The sequence below is a fragment of the Chiloscyllium punctatum genome, chromosome 15, assembly GCF_047496795.1.
Source record: "Chiloscyllium punctatum isolate Juve2018m chromosome 15, sChiPun1.3, whole genome shotgun sequence".
NCBI lineage: Eukaryota > Metazoa > Chordata > Chondrichthyes > Orectolobiformes > Hemiscylliidae > Chiloscyllium > Chiloscyllium punctatum.
In genome coordinates, this window is record NC_092753.1 from 25,004,210 (window position 1) to 25,026,100 (window position 21,891).

The 21,891-nt window shown below is 45.5% G+C and overlaps 1 protein-coding gene across 1 annotated transcript in view; it reads right to left on the reverse strand.

Moving 5' to 3' along the window:
* Positions 1-12,081: 12,081 nt before the first annotated feature.
* LOC140486131 (tumor necrosis factor ligand superfamily member 11-like) overlaps positions 12,082-21,891 on the reverse strand; it is an 86,965-nt gene continuing 77,155 nt past the window's right edge. Inside the window, exon 5 of the mRNA XM_072584786.1 lies at positions 12,082-15,423. Within this exon, the coding sequence (XP_072440887.1) occupies positions 15,002-15,423 (422 nt within the window). The 3' untranslated portion in view covers positions 12,082-15,001. The remainder of the gene's footprint in view (positions 15,424-21,891) is intronic.

Consider the following 21,891-nt stretch of genomic DNA (forward strand, 5'->3'; position numbering starts at 1 on the left):
GTGTGAAGATAAAATCCAATGCTAGGGTCCTGTGCTTAAACAAGGGGGACTACAATAGAACGAGGGAGGACTTGGCCAAAGTAGATTGGAAGCAAAGACTTTATGGTGGTACACTGATGAACAGTGGAGCACTTTCAAAGCAATTTTTCACAGTGCTTAGCAAAAGTACATTCCATTGAAAAGGAAAGCCTGAGAAAAGGGGTAATCTGAGAAAAGGGGTAATCTGCCATGGGTGTCTGTGGGGATGAGCAGGCAACTAGAAGATTGAGAAAATTTTAAAGGTCAACAGAAAGCCACAAAAAGAGCTATGAAGAAAAGTAAGGTAGAACATGAGAAAAAACTAGCAAAGGCTTCTATAAATATATAAAACAAAAAAGTGTGGCTGAAGAGAACATCGGTCCTTTAGAGGACGAGAAGGGGCATTTAGTAATGGGACACGAGGAAATGGCCGAGGCATTGAGCAAGTATTTTCTGTCAGTGTTCAGTGAAGGACACTACTAACATGCCAATAATTGACAAAGAGGCGAAGGTAGGTGAGGACCTGAAAATAATAATTATCACAAAAGGCGTAGTGTTGGGCAAGTTTCTGAAGCGATCCATGTTCAAATGCAACAAGATCCTGACAATATCCAGGCTTGGGTTGACAATTGACAAATAACATTCATGCCACACAAGAGCCAGGCTATGACTACCACCAATAAGTGACAATCTAACCACCACCACATCAATGGGAGTTACCATTGATCACAAACTCAACTGGACACACTGCATAAACTTGGCTACAAGAGCAGGTCAGAGGCTAGGATTTACTACTTCAGTCCTCCAACACTTCACCTGTGGTTATAGATTATACAAGTATTTCTGCTAGGAGCCCTGCAATTAATTCCCTAACTTCCCACAATGTCCTAGGATCCACGAGATCAGGTCGCAGAGGTTTTCGAAGACCTCTAGCACTTCCTCTTCTGTAATATGAGCTGTTTTTGAAATATCAATATTTATTTCCTTGAGTTCTCTAGTCCTCTAATTCTTTCTCCACAGTAAAAATTGATGTGAAATATTCTCTCCCATCTCCTGAGGTTGATCTTTAAGGGGCCCTACCCTCTCTCTGGTTGCTCTTTTGTTCTTAACATGCTTGTAGAATCTCTTTGGATTATCCTTAACCTTATCTGCTAAGACTGTGTTATCTGTGAGCCACACAGATTGCCTATAATCTGTAGGAACACAGGCCAGAATCGATCAGTTCACTGGTAGCATAAACAAGTGGGCAGAGTCACATGGTGGAACCTTCCAACCCCTGAACTATGTGGGCATTGGAGAGTCAGGTGAGATCAGCAGAAATTAGATTTTCAATGTCAAGAGGAAAATGTCTACATCTCCAACCAAGGGTTGAACAGTGACATGGGAATCTCGCGAGAGAGCAGTGAAATCATTACCATTATTACCTAATCTTGCCTCATTCATATATACTTTCTCATTCTTCCATCTGCTGAAGAGAAGCTAAAACCAAAAAGGCAAAGTGTAGGTCATAGTATATTTTTTGCAGTACAGACTTGATGGGCCAAAGGACCTCTTCTGTACTGTATGACTTTACAGTATGAATTCCCAACCTCGTGTCTCTAGCTCACCTCTGTCATAGCCTGCAGTCACCAATGTTGTGGGGCACACTGCATGGCCAGTTACTGCCTGCACCACACCTCCACTGCGTTCAGAGACATTGGCATCGGACAAGCATCAACTATACTGCACTCTCTCTTCACATCTCTGATGCGTGCATTGGAGTGCTCTCCTCTGACACCATTTTGTGCTGTACTGTTGCCAGGACACCAAGACAGGGGCAGGCAGCCAGCTCACAAGTTGGTTGCGTCTCTGAGCTCCTCGAGTGCTCTCTTAGTGCTCCCTCACTTTGTTTCTTCCCGGATGCTCACAGTATCTTTGCCTTTCCTTTTTGTACCTTGACCCTCTGCCAGAGATCAAAGGCTCTCAGTACTTCAGTCTTGCCTCGCTGTTTAGTGCAGACAGGCAGCTTGTTGTGATTGTCAGCACTGATCAGTCAAGGGGAGACATATTGCATTATGGCACCTTCAATGCTGCATCTGCACTGTGTGCCAGTGGCATTTGCAGGTAAAACACTGCATGCACATTACATTCTACAGTATGGAAACAGGCCCTTCAGCCCAACAAGTCCACAACACCCCTCTGAAGAGTAAACCACCCAGACCCATTATCCTACCCTATATTTCCCTCTGACTAATGCACCTAACACTATGGGTAATTTAGCATGGCCAATTCACCTGACCTGCACATCCTTGGACTGTAGGAGGAAACCCACGGAGATACAGACTGGCCCAAGGCTGGAATCGAACCCAGGTCCCTGGTGCTGTGAGGCAGCAGTGCTAACTGCTGAGCCACTGTACTGCCCGACATGTCTCAAAGTCCTCAGCCAGGCCAAGAGAGACAGCCTTCAGTCAGAGGGGCCCGACACAGTAAGTCAAGGGCAGCCTCTGGTTTCAGTCCAACTACTCTATTTGGAGGCACTAGTTTTCGAAGCACTGCTTCTTCATCAGGTGGTTGTGGAGCAGGACCATAAGACACAGAATTTATAGCAAAAGATTACAGTGTCTCGCAGCTGAAATGATAAACCTAGACTAAGTCTTCCATCTTTTAGAATGGGTTTGCCTGTTTCGGTTCTTAAATATGTAAATCCCAGAACTTCTTTTAAGTTACATTTTCAAGATAACTTCAGGTTTTCTAACAAAATGTGCCATCTCAGCTCAGACAATGCATTAAAGGTGTGAGGTTAAAGTCTGTCTGTGTCCCAATCTTGAGTCAGACTGTTTTTATTTCTAAAGTGGATTTATAGAATGACTGTAGGTTGTGCATGTTTTGAGCAAAATAGAATGTATCTGCAAATATATTTCTGCAGATACAAATTCACCTCATAAACTTATATGTATGCGCATGCAGGAGAGACAGAGTGAGTGTGAATGCATGTGATAGAGTGTGTGTATGGGTATGTGTAAGCTTGGTAAAGTGTGTGTGTGAGTGTGATGGGGCATAAGCCTGTGAGAGGGTGTGAGTGTGGGGGTGTATATGTGTGTGTGTGTGTGTGTGAGAGAGAGCTCGTATATGAAAGAGGGTCTGCATGAGAGTGTGAGTATGTGAGTGTGTGTGTGAGAGAAAGAGTGTGTGTGTGTGTGTGTGAGAGAGAGTGTATAGTGTAGTGGGGACATCTGTAGTGTGACATGAACCCAATGTCCCGGTTGAGGCCATCCCCATGGGTACAGAACTTGGCCATCAGCCTCTGCTCGGCCACTTTGTGTTGTTGCCTGTCCCGAAGTCTGCCTTGGAGGATGGTCACCCGAAGGTCTGAGGCTGAATGTCCCAGGCCACTGAAAGGATATTATTAAGCTGGAGAGGTTCAGAAGAGATTCACCAGGGTGTTATCGGGTATGGAAGGTTTGAGTTATCAAGAAAGGCTGGATAGGCTGGGACTTTTTCACTGGAGCATAGGAAGTTGAGGGGTGACCTTACAGAGACTTATAACATTATGAGGGGTATAAATATGATTAATGGTCAGTGTCTTTTCCCGAGGATGGGCAAATTTCAAGACCAGGGGACATATTTATAAGGGGAGAGGAGAGAGATTTTAAAAAGACATGAGGGGCAAATATTTCACATCGAGTGTAATTCATATGTGGGAAGTGGGTACAATTACAATATTTCAAAGATACTTGGATAAGTTCATGAATAGGAAAGGATTGGAGGGATATGGGCCAGGAGCAGGCAGGTGGGATTTAGTTTAGTTTGGGATTGTGATCGGCATGGACTGGTTGGACCGAAGGGTGTGTTTCTGTGCTGTCACAGGAACAATATGAGCAGACCATTCCGCCCATCAAACCTGCTTCACTATTCAACATGATCATGGATGAATGCCAGTTTTTAGACTGACGTTAATCAAAAAGATTATCAACCTCTACTTTAAACATACTCAAAGATTGAGCTTTCACAATCCTCTATGGTAGGGAATTCCAAAAGTTCACAATCTTCTGAGTAAAATAATTTCTCCTCATCTCAGTTATAGGGTTTTTTTCCCAACAGAGGTACACATATCTGCCCAGTAGCTGCTGCCCTAGTTTAGAGGTGGAAAAGAAACTTGAAATTTCCAATCTTCTAGCTCCAAAGAATCCAAGGTGTGAAACAGGCAGGTGTGCAAGTAAACCATTGTTTCAGCCAGAAAGAGTGTTTATGGCCCTCGGAGCTGCATCGCAGTGGAACAGACATTAACTCTCTCAAAACCGTTTTATCTTCTGCCCTCAGATCTCAAACTGTAGTTTCTCTTCAGCTCCTCTAGATGGCAGTATTTCCCTAGTTTATCAGTTCCCTATGGTAAGGTACCGTATGCAAAAAACAAACATCACACCCTGACCATTAATTTACCTTTTAATATCCAGTGATTTATTCGCTGGAATTTCTTTTTGTTATGCGTTGAGCCCAGTGTTTTATTTTGCATTTACAGATTGATGGAAAATAAACTGGAACAACGGTGTTTACGATGTAACCTTTGTAGTCTTCACAAAATGGAATGTGCCCAAAACAGAATGTTTTCTGAAAGTCTTGTCACTGTTTTAGTATTTGCAGAAGCTGCAGCCAATTTTATTTAATATTCATTTGTGCGCTGTGGGTGTCGCCGCCTAGCCTGCATTTATTACCCCTCCCTAGTTACCCTTGAGAAGGATGTGGTGAGCTGCTTTCTTGAACCGCTGCAGTCCATCTGCTGTGGGTTGACCCACAATGCCATTAGGGAGGGTATTCCAGGATTTTGATCCAGCGACAGTGAAGGAATTGTTTCCAAGTCAGAATGGTGAGTGGGTCGGAGGGGAACCTGAAGGTGGGCTCATTCCCGTTTAACTGCTGCCCTTGTCCTTCTAGCTGGAAGTGGTTGTGGGTTTGGAAGGTGCTGTCTGAGGATCCTGCGTGAATTTCTGCAGTGCATCTTGTAGACAGTACACACTGCTGCTACTGAGTGCCAGTGGTGGAGGGAGTGGATGCTTATGGATGTGGTGCCTAAAAAACTGGGCTTCTTTGTCCCGGATGGTGTCAAGCTTCTTGAGTGTCATTGTAGCTGCACCCATCCAGGCAAGTGGGGAATATCCCATCACACTCCTGACTCGTACCTTGCAGATGGTGAATAGGCTTTGGGGAGTCAGGAGGTGAGTTACTTGCTATGAATCTTCCTATCCTCTGACCTGCTCTTGTAGCCACTGTGTTTATGTGGTGAGTTCAGTTGGCTTTCTGGTCAATGACAGTCCTGAAGATGTTGATCAGCGATGGTAATACCATTGAATATCAAGGAGCAGTGGTTTGATTGTCTCATATTGCTTGGCATTTGTGTGGCGTGGATGTTACTTGCCACTTGTCAGCCCAAGCCAGGATATTGTCCAGATCTTGTTGCGTTTGGGTTGCTTCAGTATCTGAGGAGTCGCAAGTGGTGCTGAACAGTGTGCTATTATCACCGAAAATCCCAACTTCTGACCTTATGTTGGAGAGAAGGTCATTGATGAAGCAGCTGAAGATGACTGGGGCCTAGGACACTACCCTGAGGGACTCCTGCAGAGATGTCCTGGAGCTGAGATGACTGACCTCTAACAACATGACTGTCTTCCCATGATCCAGGTCTGATGTCAACCTCTGGAGAATTTGCCCTCAATACCCATTGATTCCAGTTTTGCTAAGGCTCCTTAATGTCATACTCGGTCAAATGCAGCCTCAATGTCAAGGGCTGTCACTCTCACCTCCCCTCTGGAATTCAGCTCTTTTGTCCATGTTTGAACCAAGGCTGTAATGGGGTCAGGAGCTGAGTGACCCTGATGGAACCCAAACTGGGCGTCACTGAGCAGGTTATTGCTGAGCAAGTGTTCCTTGATAGCACTGTTGATGGCCCCTTCCATCATTTTACTGATGATCAACATTAATGGGTGATTGATGGGACAGTAATTGTCCAGGTTGAATCTGTGCTGTTATTTGCGCAAGACACGTTCTCCAAACAAGACCGCAGGTTTGATGAACCTTCTTTGGAGGGGGTATAATTTAGGGAAAAATGTTGGTTAGGCCACTGGGAGAATGAACTCTCTGTACTGCTTAGATGCAGCATTGGCTGAAAGTTGGCACCTCTAACCCAGCACTGAAAGGGTCAGCCTGGAGTTTGGGGACTTCTCAACTGAGAATTTTTCAAGTTCCAGAGTGAAGGTTGTGTTGAGCTAATGAACATTGCTGTGGGTTTGGACTCCCCATGTTTGAGGTCCTTGAGTAACCACTGCAGCCACTGAGCCACCCATTAAGCCACAATCTGTTTGATACCAGAGCCTCAGCCTCAGCACTAAGCTCGCATTCTGAGATCCACTGGTAGACACTGGGCATTATACATTCCCATACAGTACTGGGAAGCACTGTCTGAAACTCTGTCAGCCCTCTCATGTAAATCTAATCCTATGACAATACTTCAGAAAAAGCATACTTATTCTGCCCTGAGCACTGACCAATGCTGGTTCCTCTATCAACATCGCTTCATAAAAAATGATTATCTTACTACTTATTCATCTTTGACATCCTGCTGTGTTGAAATTATCTTCTCCATGTGTCTGCTACAACAGTGATATTGTCAACTTCAAAAAGACTACGCTGGGACACTCTACAATATTGAAAGCTATCATTGCCATATTTGTTCTTATGTGGTCTCCTCGACATCGGGGAGACAGAACACCAACCTGCGGATTATTTCAGAGAACATCTCTGGGACACCCACACCAACCAACCCCACCACCTCGTAGTTGCACACTTTAACTCCTCCTCCTACTCCACCACAGACATGCAGGTCCTGGGCCTCCTCCATTGCCAAACCCTTACCACCCAACGACTGGAGGAAGAATGCCTCATCTTCCGCCTCGGGACCTTCCAACCCCATGGGATCAATGTGGATTTCACCAGTTTCCTCATTTCCCCCCCCCCACCTTATTCCAGTTCCAACCTTCCAGCTGGGTACTATCACCCTCTTGACCTGTCCTACCTTTCCATCTTCCTTCCCACCTATCCACTCCACCCTCCTTTCCAATCTATCATCTTTTCCCCCACCTTCATTTACCTGGCACATTCCCAGCTACTTCCCCCCTCAAAGCCCCAGCCATCTCCCATTTATCTCTCAGCACCCCGGGGCCACAAGCCTCATTCCTGATGAAGGAAGCATTATGGAGCATCCTTCTCTGCTTTGGCAGCACCTTGAAGTTTGTCACCATCCTTCGCCTGCTCCACTACAACATGGAAGTCGTGGTAATGACAAATGGCTCCATCACCATGCCATTCCCCGTTCGGACCGGGCTGTGTCATTGCTCCCCAAAACTGCTCCGATCGACCTTGCTGCAATGCCTCACTGCCGACGAGCTCTTCGCTGGAGCGGGGCTAACCTACAGAACCAGCAGGAAATTATTCAACCTCCCAACACCTTAAAGACAGACGTTGGGAGGTCGAACTGGCATTCAGCCAGAGGAAGATGAAGACAGTCGGTGACAACTGCTGTGTGGTTTGGAAATGAAATTGATGTAATTTTAATCCATGTTTATTGGACCAGTGTACTGTTATAGAGTTAAGAGCAGGGCATAACTAATTCAGATAAAGGGGACTTAGAGTTGTAAATAGTTGTTGTTTAATGTTCACTTTTACAGTTAAAGAATAAATTGATTTTTTTTTCTTTAAGCAGTGGAATTTGGGAGTTCCCTGTCACTCATACTTTAACAGATTACAAGGTGAGAGTCAAGACTAAAGTGATTTGGAGATGCTGGTGTTGGACTGGGGTGTACAAAGTTACAGATCACACAACACCAGGTTATAGTCCAACAGGTTTAATTGGAAGCACTCGCTTTTGGAGCGCTGCTCCTTCATCAGGTGGTTGTGGAGGACACAATTGTAAGACAATTTATAACAAAACTAGCGAGACTAGAGTGGTACTGGCAAAGGCCAGCAGGTCAGGCAGCATCTGAGGAGCAGGAAGCTTTTCTGGGTGTTTGGGTTAATTAGAAGTGCTCACCACCATGTTGTAACACCAGATATCCTCAATTGATCTCCTCCCATTTGCCAGGCCCAATTCCCTCCAAACCCCCCAATTCCCTCATGTACACATCCAGATGCCTTTTAAATATTGTAACGATACCAGCCTCCACCACATCCTATGGAAGCTTGTCCTATATACACACTGTTCTCTGTGTGAAAAATTTGCCCTTCAAGTGCCTTTTAAATCTTTCCCCTCTCACCTTAAACTTGTGCCCTCTAGCTTTGGACTTCCCACCCTGTCAAGTGAACCATGGCTATTCACTCTGTTTATGTCTCTGAAGTAAACCTCTATAAGGTAAGCCTCCACACTCCAGGGAATAAAGCCCAGCCTATTTACCCTCTCCCGATAGCTCAAACACTCCAAACTTGGCAACATCCTTGTAAATCTTTTTGGAACCTTTTCAAGTTTAACAACATCCTTCCAAAATCAGGAGACCAGAATTGAACACAGTGTTCGAAAAGTCGCCTAACCAATGACCTGTGCAGCATGATATCCCAACTCTGAAACCCAGTGAAGGCAAACATACCAAACACCTTCTTCACCACCTTTTCACCTGTGACTCTACTTTCAAGGAACTGTGCATCTACACCCCCTCTTTGTTCAGCAATACTCCCTAGCGTCCTACCACTAACTGTGTAAGTCCTGCCCTGGTTTGCCTTACCAAAATGCAACACCTCACATTTATCTAAATTAAACTCCACCTGCCATTCCTCAGCCCATTGGCCTATCTGATCGAGGCCCCATTGTACTCTGTGATGATCTTCTTCACTTCTACTCCACCACCAATTTTGGTGTCATCTGCACACTTACTAACCATACCCATTATATTCACATCCAAATCATTTATATAAATGATGAAAAGCAGTGGACCCAGGACCAATCCTTGCAGTGACCATCTACCACCACCCTCTGTCTCCTACCTTCAAGCCAATTTTGTATCCAATTAGCTCGCTCCCCTGGATTCCATGTGATCTAATCTTACAAACCAGTCTACCATACAGAACCTTGTTGATCACCTGGCTGACATCAATATATTGTCCCCATGACTTGTCCTACCGGCCTATCTTCTTTTCCACCTATCCACACCACCCTCCCCCAACCTATCACCTTCATCGCCTCCCCTATTGTACTCTATGCTACTTTCTCCCCACCCCCACCCTCCTCTCACTTATCTCTCCACCCTTCAGGCTCTCTGCCTCTATTTCTGATTAAGGGCTTTTGCCCAAAACATAGATTTTCCTGCTCCTCAGATGCTGCCTGAACTGCTGTTTTTCCAGCACCACTCTAATCTAGACTCTGGTTTCCAGCATCTGCAGTCATTGTTTTTACCCCCTGACATCAATATAGACAATAACTACTGTTCTGCCTGATAAATCATCTTTGTCACCACTTTAAAACACTCAATCAAGTTAGTCAGACACAATTTCCCACACACAAAGTCTTATTGACAATGCCTAATCAGTCTTTGGCTTTTCTAAATATATGATTCCCTCAAAATCCCTACCGACAACTTACACATCACTGATGTCAGGCTCACTGGTCGACAGTTCCTTACCATCTTTCTTAAATGTGGAGCCCCAGTGGCTCAAGTGGTTAGCACTGCTGCCTCACTGCGCCAGGGACCCAGGTTTGGCTCCACCCTTGGCTGATTGTCAGTGTGGATTGCCTCTGGATGCATCGGTTTCCTCCCACAGTCTAAAGATGTGCTGGTTAGCTGGATTGGCCATGCTAAATTGTTTATACTGTCCAGGGATGTATTGGTTAGGTAAGTTAGCCATGGAAATGCAGGGTAACAGAAATAGGGGGTTTGGATGTTCTTCGGAGGACTCAATGGGCAGAATGGCCTGTTTCCATGCTGGAGGGATTCTATGATTCTAAATAATGGCACCACATTCGCCAAGTTCCGGTCTTCCAGCACCTCAGCCATGACTGTCGATGATATAGATATCTCAGCAAAGAGCTCAGCAATCTCTTCATTAGCTACCCACAGAGTTCTGGGATCAGGTCCCAGGGAGTTATCCACTTTTATTCCATTTTAAAACCTCCACCATGGCTTCTGTAATATGGACACTTTTCACTACATCACTATTTATTCCTCTCCCCCCCCCCCCATGTTCCCTAGCTTCCATGTCCTTCTCACGGTAAATACTGATATGAAATATTTATTTTTGCATCTCATCCATCTCTCGTGGTTCCGCATGTAGATGGCCTTATAGATATTTAAGGGGCCCTATTCTTTCCCTCATTACTCTTTTGCCCTTTGTAGAATCTCTTTGGATTCCCTTCAACCCTATTTCCCAAAGCTACCTCATGTCTCCTTTTTGCCCTCTTAAGCGTACTCCTAGTGCCTTTATATTCTTCAGGGGAATCAATCGATCCCTTAGAGCTTGACAAAGAGCTTTGTCGTATAGTTAGCTTTCATAGTCGGAGTTCCTCGGAGGTGCATGTTGATGAAGCTGTGTGAAAAGGGGAACACCATCAAAAAAATGTGACTTATTTGTCCAGATGTTACCATCCTTAGATTTTCCACTGTGCTTCACTGTCAATGGAATTCTTTCAAAGTGTACTCATTGATATAATGTAGGGAATATTGTATAAGGCAATGGTTCTGAAAGGGTTAATGCTGAAGACTGCTGAAAGCTCTGCCCAATGTGATGATGTGAGTAGGGATAAGGCAGAAAATCTCAAGGCATCAGCTATCTTAAAGGGTAATGTTGAAACTCTTACGGCCTCATTCTGGCATCAGTTTGGAGTCGTGATGCTAAGTTTGCAGGAATTCATCCATTTTGTCATGTCCACAGGACTCCTCACACAATGCCTATCATGCCAATATAATTTGTACCTCATTGCTGGCGTGCAATAAATCACATCAAAATTAAGACAAGAGTCTCTTCTCATTTAGATTCTGTTAAAATGGCCCCATCCACAAGCTGGTATCCCAAAATCAAACGTGATGGAGAACATGCAGCAAACCCCCAAAAATTATATTGGCATGAAACCAACCATAGAAGGGGGTGACATGGTGACTCAGTGGTTAGCACTGCTGCCTCACAGCATCAGGGACCCAGGTTTGAGTCCCTGCGTGGAGTTTGCCCATTCTCCCCGTGTCTGCATGGGTTTCCTCCCACAGTCCAAAGATGTGCAGGTCAGGTGAATTGGTCCTGTTGAATTGCCCATTGTGTTAGGTGCATTAGTCAGGGGTAAATGTAGGGTGGACCACATCCCCAACTTTCACCTCTACCTCTGATTTGTCAGTCTGCTTATTCGAAAATTCAACAGAAATTTAACCCCATTAAATATTTGGAGAACTGCCTCTCCTGTCAACAGATTCATAACAACTAAAAGTGTTTGTGTTTTTATAATGGACCTTTTTCCTCTCAGCACCTAGACAAGCACATAATGTGTAAGGAAACTCATATGAGCTGTTGCTTCTTCTAGCCAGCTGCCTGCAAAATTAAACAGGACAGGGACCTTATTCCTAGAAACTTGAAATATAATTATTCAAAAAAACCAGAACGGATTTGAATATTTCACTCTGTCTCTGACTCACCAGACCATTCGCAATCCAAGGTGAGTTTCTGAACACACACCACCTTCATAACGATGTGGAGGTGCTGGTGTTGGACTGGGGTAGACAAAGCCAGAGGTCACATGACACCAGGTTATACTCCCAACAGGTTTTTATGAAATCACAAGCTTTTGGAGCGCTGCTCTTTTGTCATGTGGCTTCACCTGACGATAGAGCAGGGCTCCGAAAGCTTGTGATTTCAAATAAACCTGTTGGACTATAACCTGGTGTCATCGATCTTCTGACTATCTTCATCATAAACATTGATCTCCATAACACTCGCCTTGCTGTTGTATGTATTTTTCCAAGCAATCTATGCCCTCTTCTCTAATTTGAAATGTAATGACCTGTGCTGATATAAAACAACATGCGCAAGATCTTTACTTAAAACAGATTCAAAAGGACAGTTTATTATAGTTTACAACAGGCCTTTCGGTTCTCCTGCAATTCAAAGCACTGAAGGGAATTTTGCGAAAAGAAGTTTAAATATACAACAGATCTGGTCAGGTCATACCCAGATTGTCTCAAACAGGTTTACAGAGTAATGACAACAATAACACAAGTTCATTTACCACTGAGAAGGACAGAGAACCCTCCTCGCAAATAGATTCTGAACTTCTTGTGTCACCACTTTCCATGAAGAAAAATCTTTGAGAGAAATTCGGCTAATTGCATCTAATCAGTTTTGCTTATTGGTAATGAGTATCAGAAAGACAGGGTTAGGATGAGTATCATTGAAGATACTTGAGTGGTGTTGAATTCTTTGAAATGGTGACTCAAGCATTCTGATACAGCTTTTGTCTATGGGAACTAATTGTTCATTTTTGAGGCATGGCGTGCTTGGTACACCAGTGCTCCTTCTGGATTGAGCATGTGTCAGAGGCAACTTCATTTGGACCATCTCCTGAACTGCGAGTTCTTCAGCTAGATAAGCAAGACTGCACTCCTCATCGTCTCCTCACACGCAGAGGGTGGTACGTGTGCGGAATGAGCTGCCAGAAGAAGTGGTGGAGGATGGTACAATTGCAACATTTAAGAGGCATTTGGATGGGTATATGAATAGGAAGGGTTTGGAAGGATATGGGCCGGGTGCTGGCAGGTGGGACAGGATTGGGTTGGGATATCTGGTCGGCGTGGACAGGTTGGACCGAAGGATCTGTTTCCATGCTGTACATCTCTATGATTCTATGACACTGCTCAGGAATTACTTTGCGTACTCAGTCAATTATGGTGCTTCTAGGGTCAGGTGACACTATCACTGCCCATACCGAATCCTAAAAGGCATCAGCTATCTTAAAGGGTAATGTTGAAACTCTTACGGCCTCATTCTGGCATCAGTTTGGAGTCGTGATGCTAAATTTGCAGGAATTCATCCATTTTGGTTCAACTTTGCCAGTTCCATCAGATTAAAGGACAGCAATGAAGCAAACTGCCCTGGAACACTGTGAGAATGGTCTTATGAACAGATAGCTGTGCAGTTGACAGTATAACTCCTGGTTGGCTTGATCAAGTGACATGGTGGCTCAGTGGTCAGCACTGCTGCCTCACAGCACCAGGGACCCAGGTTCGATTCCAGCCTTGGGTGACTGTCTGTGTGGAGTTTGCACGCTCTCCCTGTGTCTGTGTGGGTTTCCTCCCACAGTCCAAAGATGCACAGTTCAGGTGAATTGGCCATGCTAAATTGCCTGTGGCATTAAGTGCATTAGTTAGAGGAAAACATGTCTGGGTGGGTCAGTATGGACTGGTTGGGCCGAAGGGCCTGTTTCCACACTATAGGGAATCACACCCAGGTCATTTCGGCAAAGGAATATATGATGGCTGTTTAATCCTTCACGTAAGACATTTTCTGTTTGTGTCTCTCTTATCCACAAGTCCCTTAAATCAGCAATAAACACAATCCTAAAAGTTAATGAGGGGAGATTAGATCACTTACAGAGTCCACACCAACCCGCCGAAGCGCAACCCACCCACCCCTACATTTACCCCTTCACCTAACACTACAGGCAATTTAGCATGGCCAACTCACCTAACCTGCACATTTTTAGACTGTGGGAGGAAACCCACGCAGACACAGGGAGAATGTGCAAACTCCACACAGAGAGTCGCCTGAGGTGGGAAATGAACCCAGGTCTCTGGCGCTGTGAGGCAGCAGTGCTAACCACTGTGCCACCGTGCCGCCCACAGAGATGTTGATCACCAGCCCAAATGCAGGCCTTCTTAATTGCCTGACAGCTTCAGTTAGACTCGGATTACTCAATATCATGACTCCAACATTGTCATCGTCAACTTTCAGTATTCTTAGGACAAGATATTTCTTTCTCGAGGAATCACAGTATCAGCGATTTGAATTTTCTCCTGCTCCACCTATTGGGGGGTGGGGGGGAGGAGAACAGGCTTGGGAATATTCAATGCACAAGAGATGAGACAAGGTTGAACCCTGAATCAGAAATGACCTAATGTAGGCTAGATTGAGGTTGGAACTGGGTCTGTTTCAGATTACAGACACATTGATCATTTTAAAAGACATATACAGGGGTGGCATGTTAAAGGGGCCTCCCCATTTCAAATCCAAGATTGTGGAGTAGTCACACAATTTCTCATTTTCCAGCTCAAGAAAAGTCAAACTGGATCAAAAAATATTAACTTTGCTTTCTCCGCACAAATGCTGCCAACACTGCTGTGTTTTTCCAGCACTTTCTGTTTTATTTCACACATTTTGTTTCCTGCCTAGAAGGAGAGGAGGGCTTATTGTGTCCATTGCAAATGGTCTGTGTCTCATTCTGAATGCTCCCGAATAACTTCACATCGGCTTTGACCCTCAAACCTATTGATCTATTCATTATTTGCAGGTCTGGAATCCATCAAAATGAACAACCAACCATTGTCAACTGCTGATGGGCGATCTGACATAGTTAATTTGGGTGTTTTAACACAATAGGCATCCTTAATTTACATTCCACATCCAGAGCAGTGACCTAACTTAATTTACTTGTTGAGCCTTAAGTCCCTGACCTTAGGTCAGAAGGTCAGAGTTCAAGCTCCATCTGCTCTGGACATGAGTCACAACAGGCAATTTTAAACAAAATTGTGTCTTGGCTGGTACAAATGAAACATTTAAGAGGCATTTGGATGGGTATATGAATAGGAAGGATTTGGAGGGATAAGGGCCGGGTGCTGGCAGGTGGGACATCTGGTCAGCATGGCCGGGTTGGACCGAAGGGTCTGTTTCTGTGCTGTACATCTCTATAACTTTATGACTATGTTGATTGTTCACTTTTCAGATTTGGAGACAGAGTATTTAAAACATTAATGATGCAAATACTATACTTCATTTAATCCAGTTTGAATGCTCCAAGGTAACTGGATGCCTCATCAGCATCTACCAGAGTTAGGTTCGAGACAGTCACAAAGAGTTTGTCCCCACTGCGCAGGTCGAACACACCTCCTTGATAGACTGAGTACAAGTTGTGGTTCCCCGAGCACCAGGTGCTGGCACCTCTCAGGAGTAAAGTTGGCTTTGGATAATTGGCCATTTTCTTGTAGACATATTGAACCAGCTGATATTCCCTTGTGCTCATCGGATAATCTGCATGGTAACGGAATAAAATCTGGGAATAAATGTAATATAGGCCTTGGTGCTTGATTTCCAAGCCCCCATTTCTGTAGCGCAACTCCCTCAGATGCGCCACACCGATCCTCTCCTCCCAAGATGTGATGAGTTTCCCTTTCAATCCTGGAAGTCTGGTCTCAAGGTCTGAATGGAGAGAAAATGGATATCATCAGAGACAGCTCATTGTACAGGATGGTGTGCTACCCCACTACCACCTCTATCAGTTTATCTGCAAGCAAGTCCCACCTCTGAGCTGGAGACTTTACAGTTCTGACTCACTAACCTAGGAAAAATAACCAGATTAAAACCTGTTCTTACTCATGGCCAGCTATTAAACTGAACTCCCAATCTATTCCGTCACCCGTACCAGACTGTCCACCTCAGCTCCACGTACCTTGCAAAACCTTCCCACACACTCTGACTCAAGGTCACTCCCTTCTCCCATCGCACCTCCCTCCACTAACTTGAAGACCCCCCAAACAAACAACCACCTCATTCCTTGAACTGAACCACCCCCCACCCCCCCACCTTCCCTCCTCTACCAACTCTGCCGGATACACAGCCAAACTCTTGATTTGACAGCCCCCAACACCCACACAACTAGTTCTTCCACCCAATCCACCATTCTGCAAATGCCCACCCATCTGCCACCCTTATCCATCGCCCATTCATCTGCCACCCAGAGCATAGCGGTCAATGCTGGAAAAGACCAGGATGATTTGACCTCAGGTGCTGATGCTGTGCTATGATGGAGGGTTTCCTGAACAGTTATGCTTTTGCATTTCTTCAGAGGTTTGAGTTCGTCGTTTGGGGCAGCAAGCTCCCAGGGAAGGTAAGGAAAATGGAGCAGAGCAGCATCCTAACTGTGAATGTCAATCCTTGGAAGATTCAGTAATATGTGCAGGTCTCAATGAACAAATGGAGTTGCATGAATATTACCATGGAGGGGATTGATTGAAAACAGTGTTGCTCATGGCGATTTTCATCGTTTACAATTCAGAACACAATTCAATCAACATGACAAAATTAATTTCAGCAGCAAATTTATGTTCAACCTATTATGGGAACAGGTCCTGTCATTGTGTCAAAGTAATATTGAGTCATTAAAGTCACTGGGAATGAGTGATGTGTCTGAGTTCTGGCAAAAAGAGAGGATGCAGTGAGAGGAGAGGGAGCCTCTACAATTATACCTATTGCGAACAATATGGCCTAAAGTTGCCATGGTCCAACCTGACTGCAGGACTGCTTTCTCATTACAGAGAGAGAGAGTGAGAGAGAGTGGGAGAGGGGGAGAGAGAGGGAGAGAGAGGGGGAGAGAGAGGGGGAGAGGGAGGGGGAGAGAGAGAGAGAGAGAGAGAGAGAGAGAGAGAGAGGGGGAGAGGGGGAAAGGGAGAGGGAGAGAGAAGGGGAGGGAGAGAGGGAAGAGAGAGAGGGGAGAGAGGGGGGAGAGAGAGAGGGAAGAGAGTGAGAGAGGGGAAGAGAGTGAGAGAGGGGGGAGAGAGAGTGAGAGAGGGAGAGAGGGAGGGGAGAGAGAGAGGGAGAAAGTGACAGAGGGGAAGAGAGTGAGAGAGGGGGGAGAGTGAGAGAGGGAGAGAGGGAGGGGAGAGAGAGAGGGAGAAAGTGAGAGAGGGGGAGAGAGGGGTGAGAGAGATAGGGAGAGAGTGAGAGAGAGGGGGAGAGAGAGAGAGAGAGAGAGAGATAGGGAGAGAGCGAGCACCTCAGGCATGGAGAGAGAGGTTGAGGAGGAGGGTCCTTCATTGGTAACTTCAGCCAGTGCAGGAACTAAACCCATGCTGCTGGTGTCACTCTGCATCACTATCCAGTGACTGAGCTAACGGACCTCCAATGGAATGTAAAGAATACAAGTAAAATTCATAGAATTATAGAATCGCTACAGAGTGGAAGCAGGCCATTAAGCCCATCGAACCCACACTGACCCTCCAAAAATCATCCCACCCACACCCACCACATTTCTGTAATCCTGTATTCCCCATGGCCAATCCACCTAACCTGCGCATCTTTGCGCTGTGGGAGGAAACTGGAGCACCCAGTCAAACACCACATAGACACGGGGAGAACGTGCAATTTCCACACTGACAATTGCCTGGGGGTTGATGGAAACTGGGTCCCTGGCGCAGTGAGGCAGTAGTCCTAACCCGTGTGACACTGTGTCACCCCAAAAATGGCTGTAAATCAGAAAGTAGAAGGGAGGTACTCATGAAAATTACAAAGATGAGTAAAGTGGCATTGAGCATATTGTTGGAGCTGACAACTCCCAGCTGCTGTTCGACCTCACTCTGGGGTCTTAAAAGAAATAGTCGATGCATCGGTTTTAATTTTCTCGATTTCCCTTGTGTGAAGGCGGCTCTGCTCCATTGGAAGATTGCTGATGTAACTAAAAGAAGGCTAAAAATGAGAAGGCAGTTAATTCAGCTTCTACCATTTTCCCTATGATTAGATTAGATTCTCTACAGTGTGGAAACAGGCCCTTCGGCCCAACCAGTCCACACCAACCCTCTGAAGAGTAACCCACCCAGACCCATTTCCCTCTGACTAATGCATCTAACACAACGGGCAATTTAGCATGGCCAATCCACCTGACCTGCACATCTTTGGACTGTGGGAGGAAACCGGAGCACCCGGAGGAAACCCACGCAGACAGTGGGAGAACGTGCAAACTCCGCACAGACAGTCACCCGAGGCAGGAATCGAACCTGGGATTCTGGTAGCGTGAGGCAGCAGTGCTAACCACTGTGCCACCATGCCGCCATGACAGATACTATTATTAAAGACATTACAGCAGTGCACTTAATTAAACTCAAGCAGAGTCAACAAGGATTTGTGAAATGAAAATTGTGTTTATCAATTCGTTTTGGAGTTCTTTGAGGAAATTACACATGCTGTGGATAATGGGAACCCAGTGGATGTACAGAACTCAGGTCACAGCTGTGATATCCCCTCTGACCAGTAATGCAACTCCTCCACCACTTTTACCTCCCTCTGTATCCCACCTGAAGCATCTATATCCTGGGATGTTTAGTTGCTAACCATGCCCTTCCCTCAACCAAGTCTCATTATAGCAATAACATCATACTCCGAGGTACTAATCCAAGCCGTACATTCATCTGCCTTACCTACTACACTTCTCACAGTACAACAAATGCACCTCAGACTACCAGTCCCTCGGTGTTCATCATCTGCTCCCTGCCTACTGTGCCCCTTAGTCACGCTGACTTTATTATCTAGTTCCTTATAGGCTTTATTATCTGCTCCCTTCCTTACTGGCGTCTAGCCTCGTTTGGTTCCCATCCTACCCACCACATTAGTTTAAACCCTTCCCAAAAGCGTTAGCAAAAGCACTCCCAAGGACATTGGTTCCAGTCCGGCCCAGGGGTAGACCATCCAGTTTGTAATAGTCCCACTTCCCCAGAACCTGTCCCCATGTCCCAAAAATCTGAATCCCTCCCTCCTGCACCATCTCTCAAGTCATTCATTCATCCTGCCTATTCTTTCATTTCTACTCTAACTAGCACGGGGTACTGATAGCAATCCTGAGATTACTACCTCTTAGGTCCTACTTTTTAACTTGGCTCCTAACTCCCTAAATTCTGCTTGTGGGACCTCATCCCGTTTATTACCTCTATCAGTGGTGCCTATATGCACCGCAACAGCTGGCTGTTCACGCTCCCCGTTCAGAATGTCCTGCTGCCGATCTGAGACATCCCTGACCCATGTGACATACCATTCAGGAGTCTGAGTGAACCTTTTGTTAACTGCCTCCAATGCCAGTGTATCTTTTCTTAGTAAGTGGTCTGAGATCATTTATGGTACTCTAGTGGTCAAACTAGTGCCTTGTATAGTTACAGATTGCCATCCTGAAAATGTTCACAAGGTGCTTTCCAATGACTCACCAAGAATCCTTTGACATCACCTTCCAAACCCACGGCCATTTTCATCTAGATGCACAAGGGCAGCAGATACATAAGAATGCCACCACCTGCGAGTTACTCTCCAATCCAGTCGCTATTTTGTTTTGGAAATATATTGTTGTCAAAATCCTGGAATTCTCTCCCTAAGGGTCAACTTGTAGCAGACGGACTGCAGCGCTTCAAGAAGGAAGCTCAGCAATACCTTCTCAAGGGGAAACTAGAGATGGGCAATAAAGGCTGGCCCAGCTAGAGGCGCACACATCTCGTTAAATAACTTTATAAACTCCCTCTCCCCAACTTGTCGGGAGAAGGAACGTCGAGGAGAAGGATGGTCAGAGGCAGGCCGGATTGGGAAGTGTGGAGGAGAGGAAGGGCAAAGAGTGAGGTGGTCAGGTCATGGGGGTGAAGGTAACGGAAAGACAGGGTTGAGGGGAAGGAGGGTTGAGGACAGGGAGACAGAGTGATTGGAGGGCAAGTACTATTTTATTAGCCATGTTTCATTTTTAAAATATTTCATTCATAGATACAGGGTTCAACAATATAAATTATGGCCCTGACTGGGTCAAATATTTCAAGGGGCTCAATCTTCCTTTTACTTTGGCCAAGTGTGAGTGATGTTGAGTGTTTTGGATCGTTTGTCAGTGCGAGGCTGAGTGATGTTTTCTCACCGTGCTTTACTAAATTCACCTCATTAACTACCTCCCACACCCCGCACATCCGATTTGCACCCCATCTAACAAGATGCCATTCCGGCAACAATTCACCACTGCTGGGATATTCAGGAATTCATCAGCATCCCTGGTGCCTAAGCTATCTTTAAAAGTCCATTGTTCCCCCAGACAAGCACTGTCAGTCTGGAGCTGGATAAAGCAGCCGGTGGCACGGTAGTCAGCACTGCGGCCTCACTGCACCAGGGACCCGGGTTCGATTCCAGTCTCCAGTCTTTGTGGAGTTTGCACATTCTCCCCAAGTCTGCGTGGGTTTTCTCCAAGTGCTCTGGTTTCCTCCCAACAATCACAAAGACGGGCAGGGTAGGTGAATTGGCCGTGCTAAATTGCCCATAGTGATTAGGGATGTGTAGGTCAGGTGTAGTAGTCAGGGGTAAATAAAGAGTATTGGGGAATGGATATGGGTGGGATACTCTTTGGAGGGTTGGTGTGGACTTGTTGGCTGAAGGTCCTGTTTCCACACTGTAGGGATTCTATGAATTGATGCTCTCTATAGAGCTGCTGCCGGATGGGCTAATACACAGGTGGGACTTTCTCCTCGCTCAGTACCAGCTGTGGTGGCCATGGTCTGAGGATGCCACCCAGGCCAATCTGAAGGAATTCCCAGCAATGGGGGGAAGAGGTTAATAACCCTCTCCACCCCACCGGTGCAATTGCCACCGTCTTCTCTCTGAAATCTCACACTCACTCTATCTCTGCTACCGAACCCACCTTCCACCAAGCCTCATGTTCTAACTAAAGCTTGCTACACCTTCCCTCGCTCGCTGTCATCCTGCGTGCTCTCTACATTGTCTATTCACTCACCCAGGCCACCTCCCCACCTGCGCCAACAGTAACAGCTGTGTTGTCCACTTTCATCTCCCATAATCCTTGCTGGTGTTAAAGTACATTGACAGCCTCTTATGAAAGTGACTTCCATGATTAAACATGAGAAAAATACTTTCAGAACTCACAAGCCAGGTTTCACTTTGGCTTTCTGACTTGGCTAGCATTGACAGCAGGATCATAACAACATCTCTTGTCATGCACACACCCACCCCCACTTCCCCCCACAATGTTTATATATTTTTCAATCAAATCCCCACTCACACTTATAAACTCCAGCAGCAACAAGCAAAGCCTGTCCAACCTTTTCTTATAACACATACATCTGGGTCTCAGGCTTGGTAAACCATCTCTGAATTGCTTCCAATGCATTTGATTTTTCCTTACAGAAAACATCCAGTACTGCACACCTACTCCAGATACAGTCTCACCGATGGCATCCATAACTTCCTCAATTATAAAGTCATAGAGATCTACAGCACAGAAAGAGGCCCTTTGTCCATCAAATCTGTGCCACACAAAAACAACCATCTAACTACTATATTCCCATTTTCCAGAATTTAGCCCAGAGTTTGCTTTGGCATCACAAGTGCACATCTAAATACTTCTGAAATGTTGACGAGGATTTCTGCCTCCACCGGTCTCACAGGCAGTCAGTTGCACATTTTCACCCATCTTCTGTATTAAGAAGATTTCCCTCACGTCTCTAAAATCTCTGCCCCTACCTTAAATCGGTGTCCCCTGGTCACTGATCCCTCCCCCAGATGGAGAAGCATCTTCTTGTATATGTCCGTCTTAATTTTAAACATCGCAATCACACCCCCTCTCAATCGCCACTGCTTTGAGAAAAACTAATACCAGTCTGTCCAAGCTCTCTTCAAAACTGAAACACTCCAGCCCAGGAAATATTCTGGTAAATTTCCTCCGCACTGCTATCACACCCTTTCTCCAATATGGATTCCAGAACTGCACACAGTACTCCAGCTGTGGCCTAATCAGCATTTCATACAGTTCCAGCATAGCCTCCCTGCTCCTAAATTCTATGCCTTGACTAATAAAGGCAAGTATCCCATTTAACCACTTTATTCACTTGTCCTGATACCTTAAGAGTCTGCAGGCATACCAAGGTC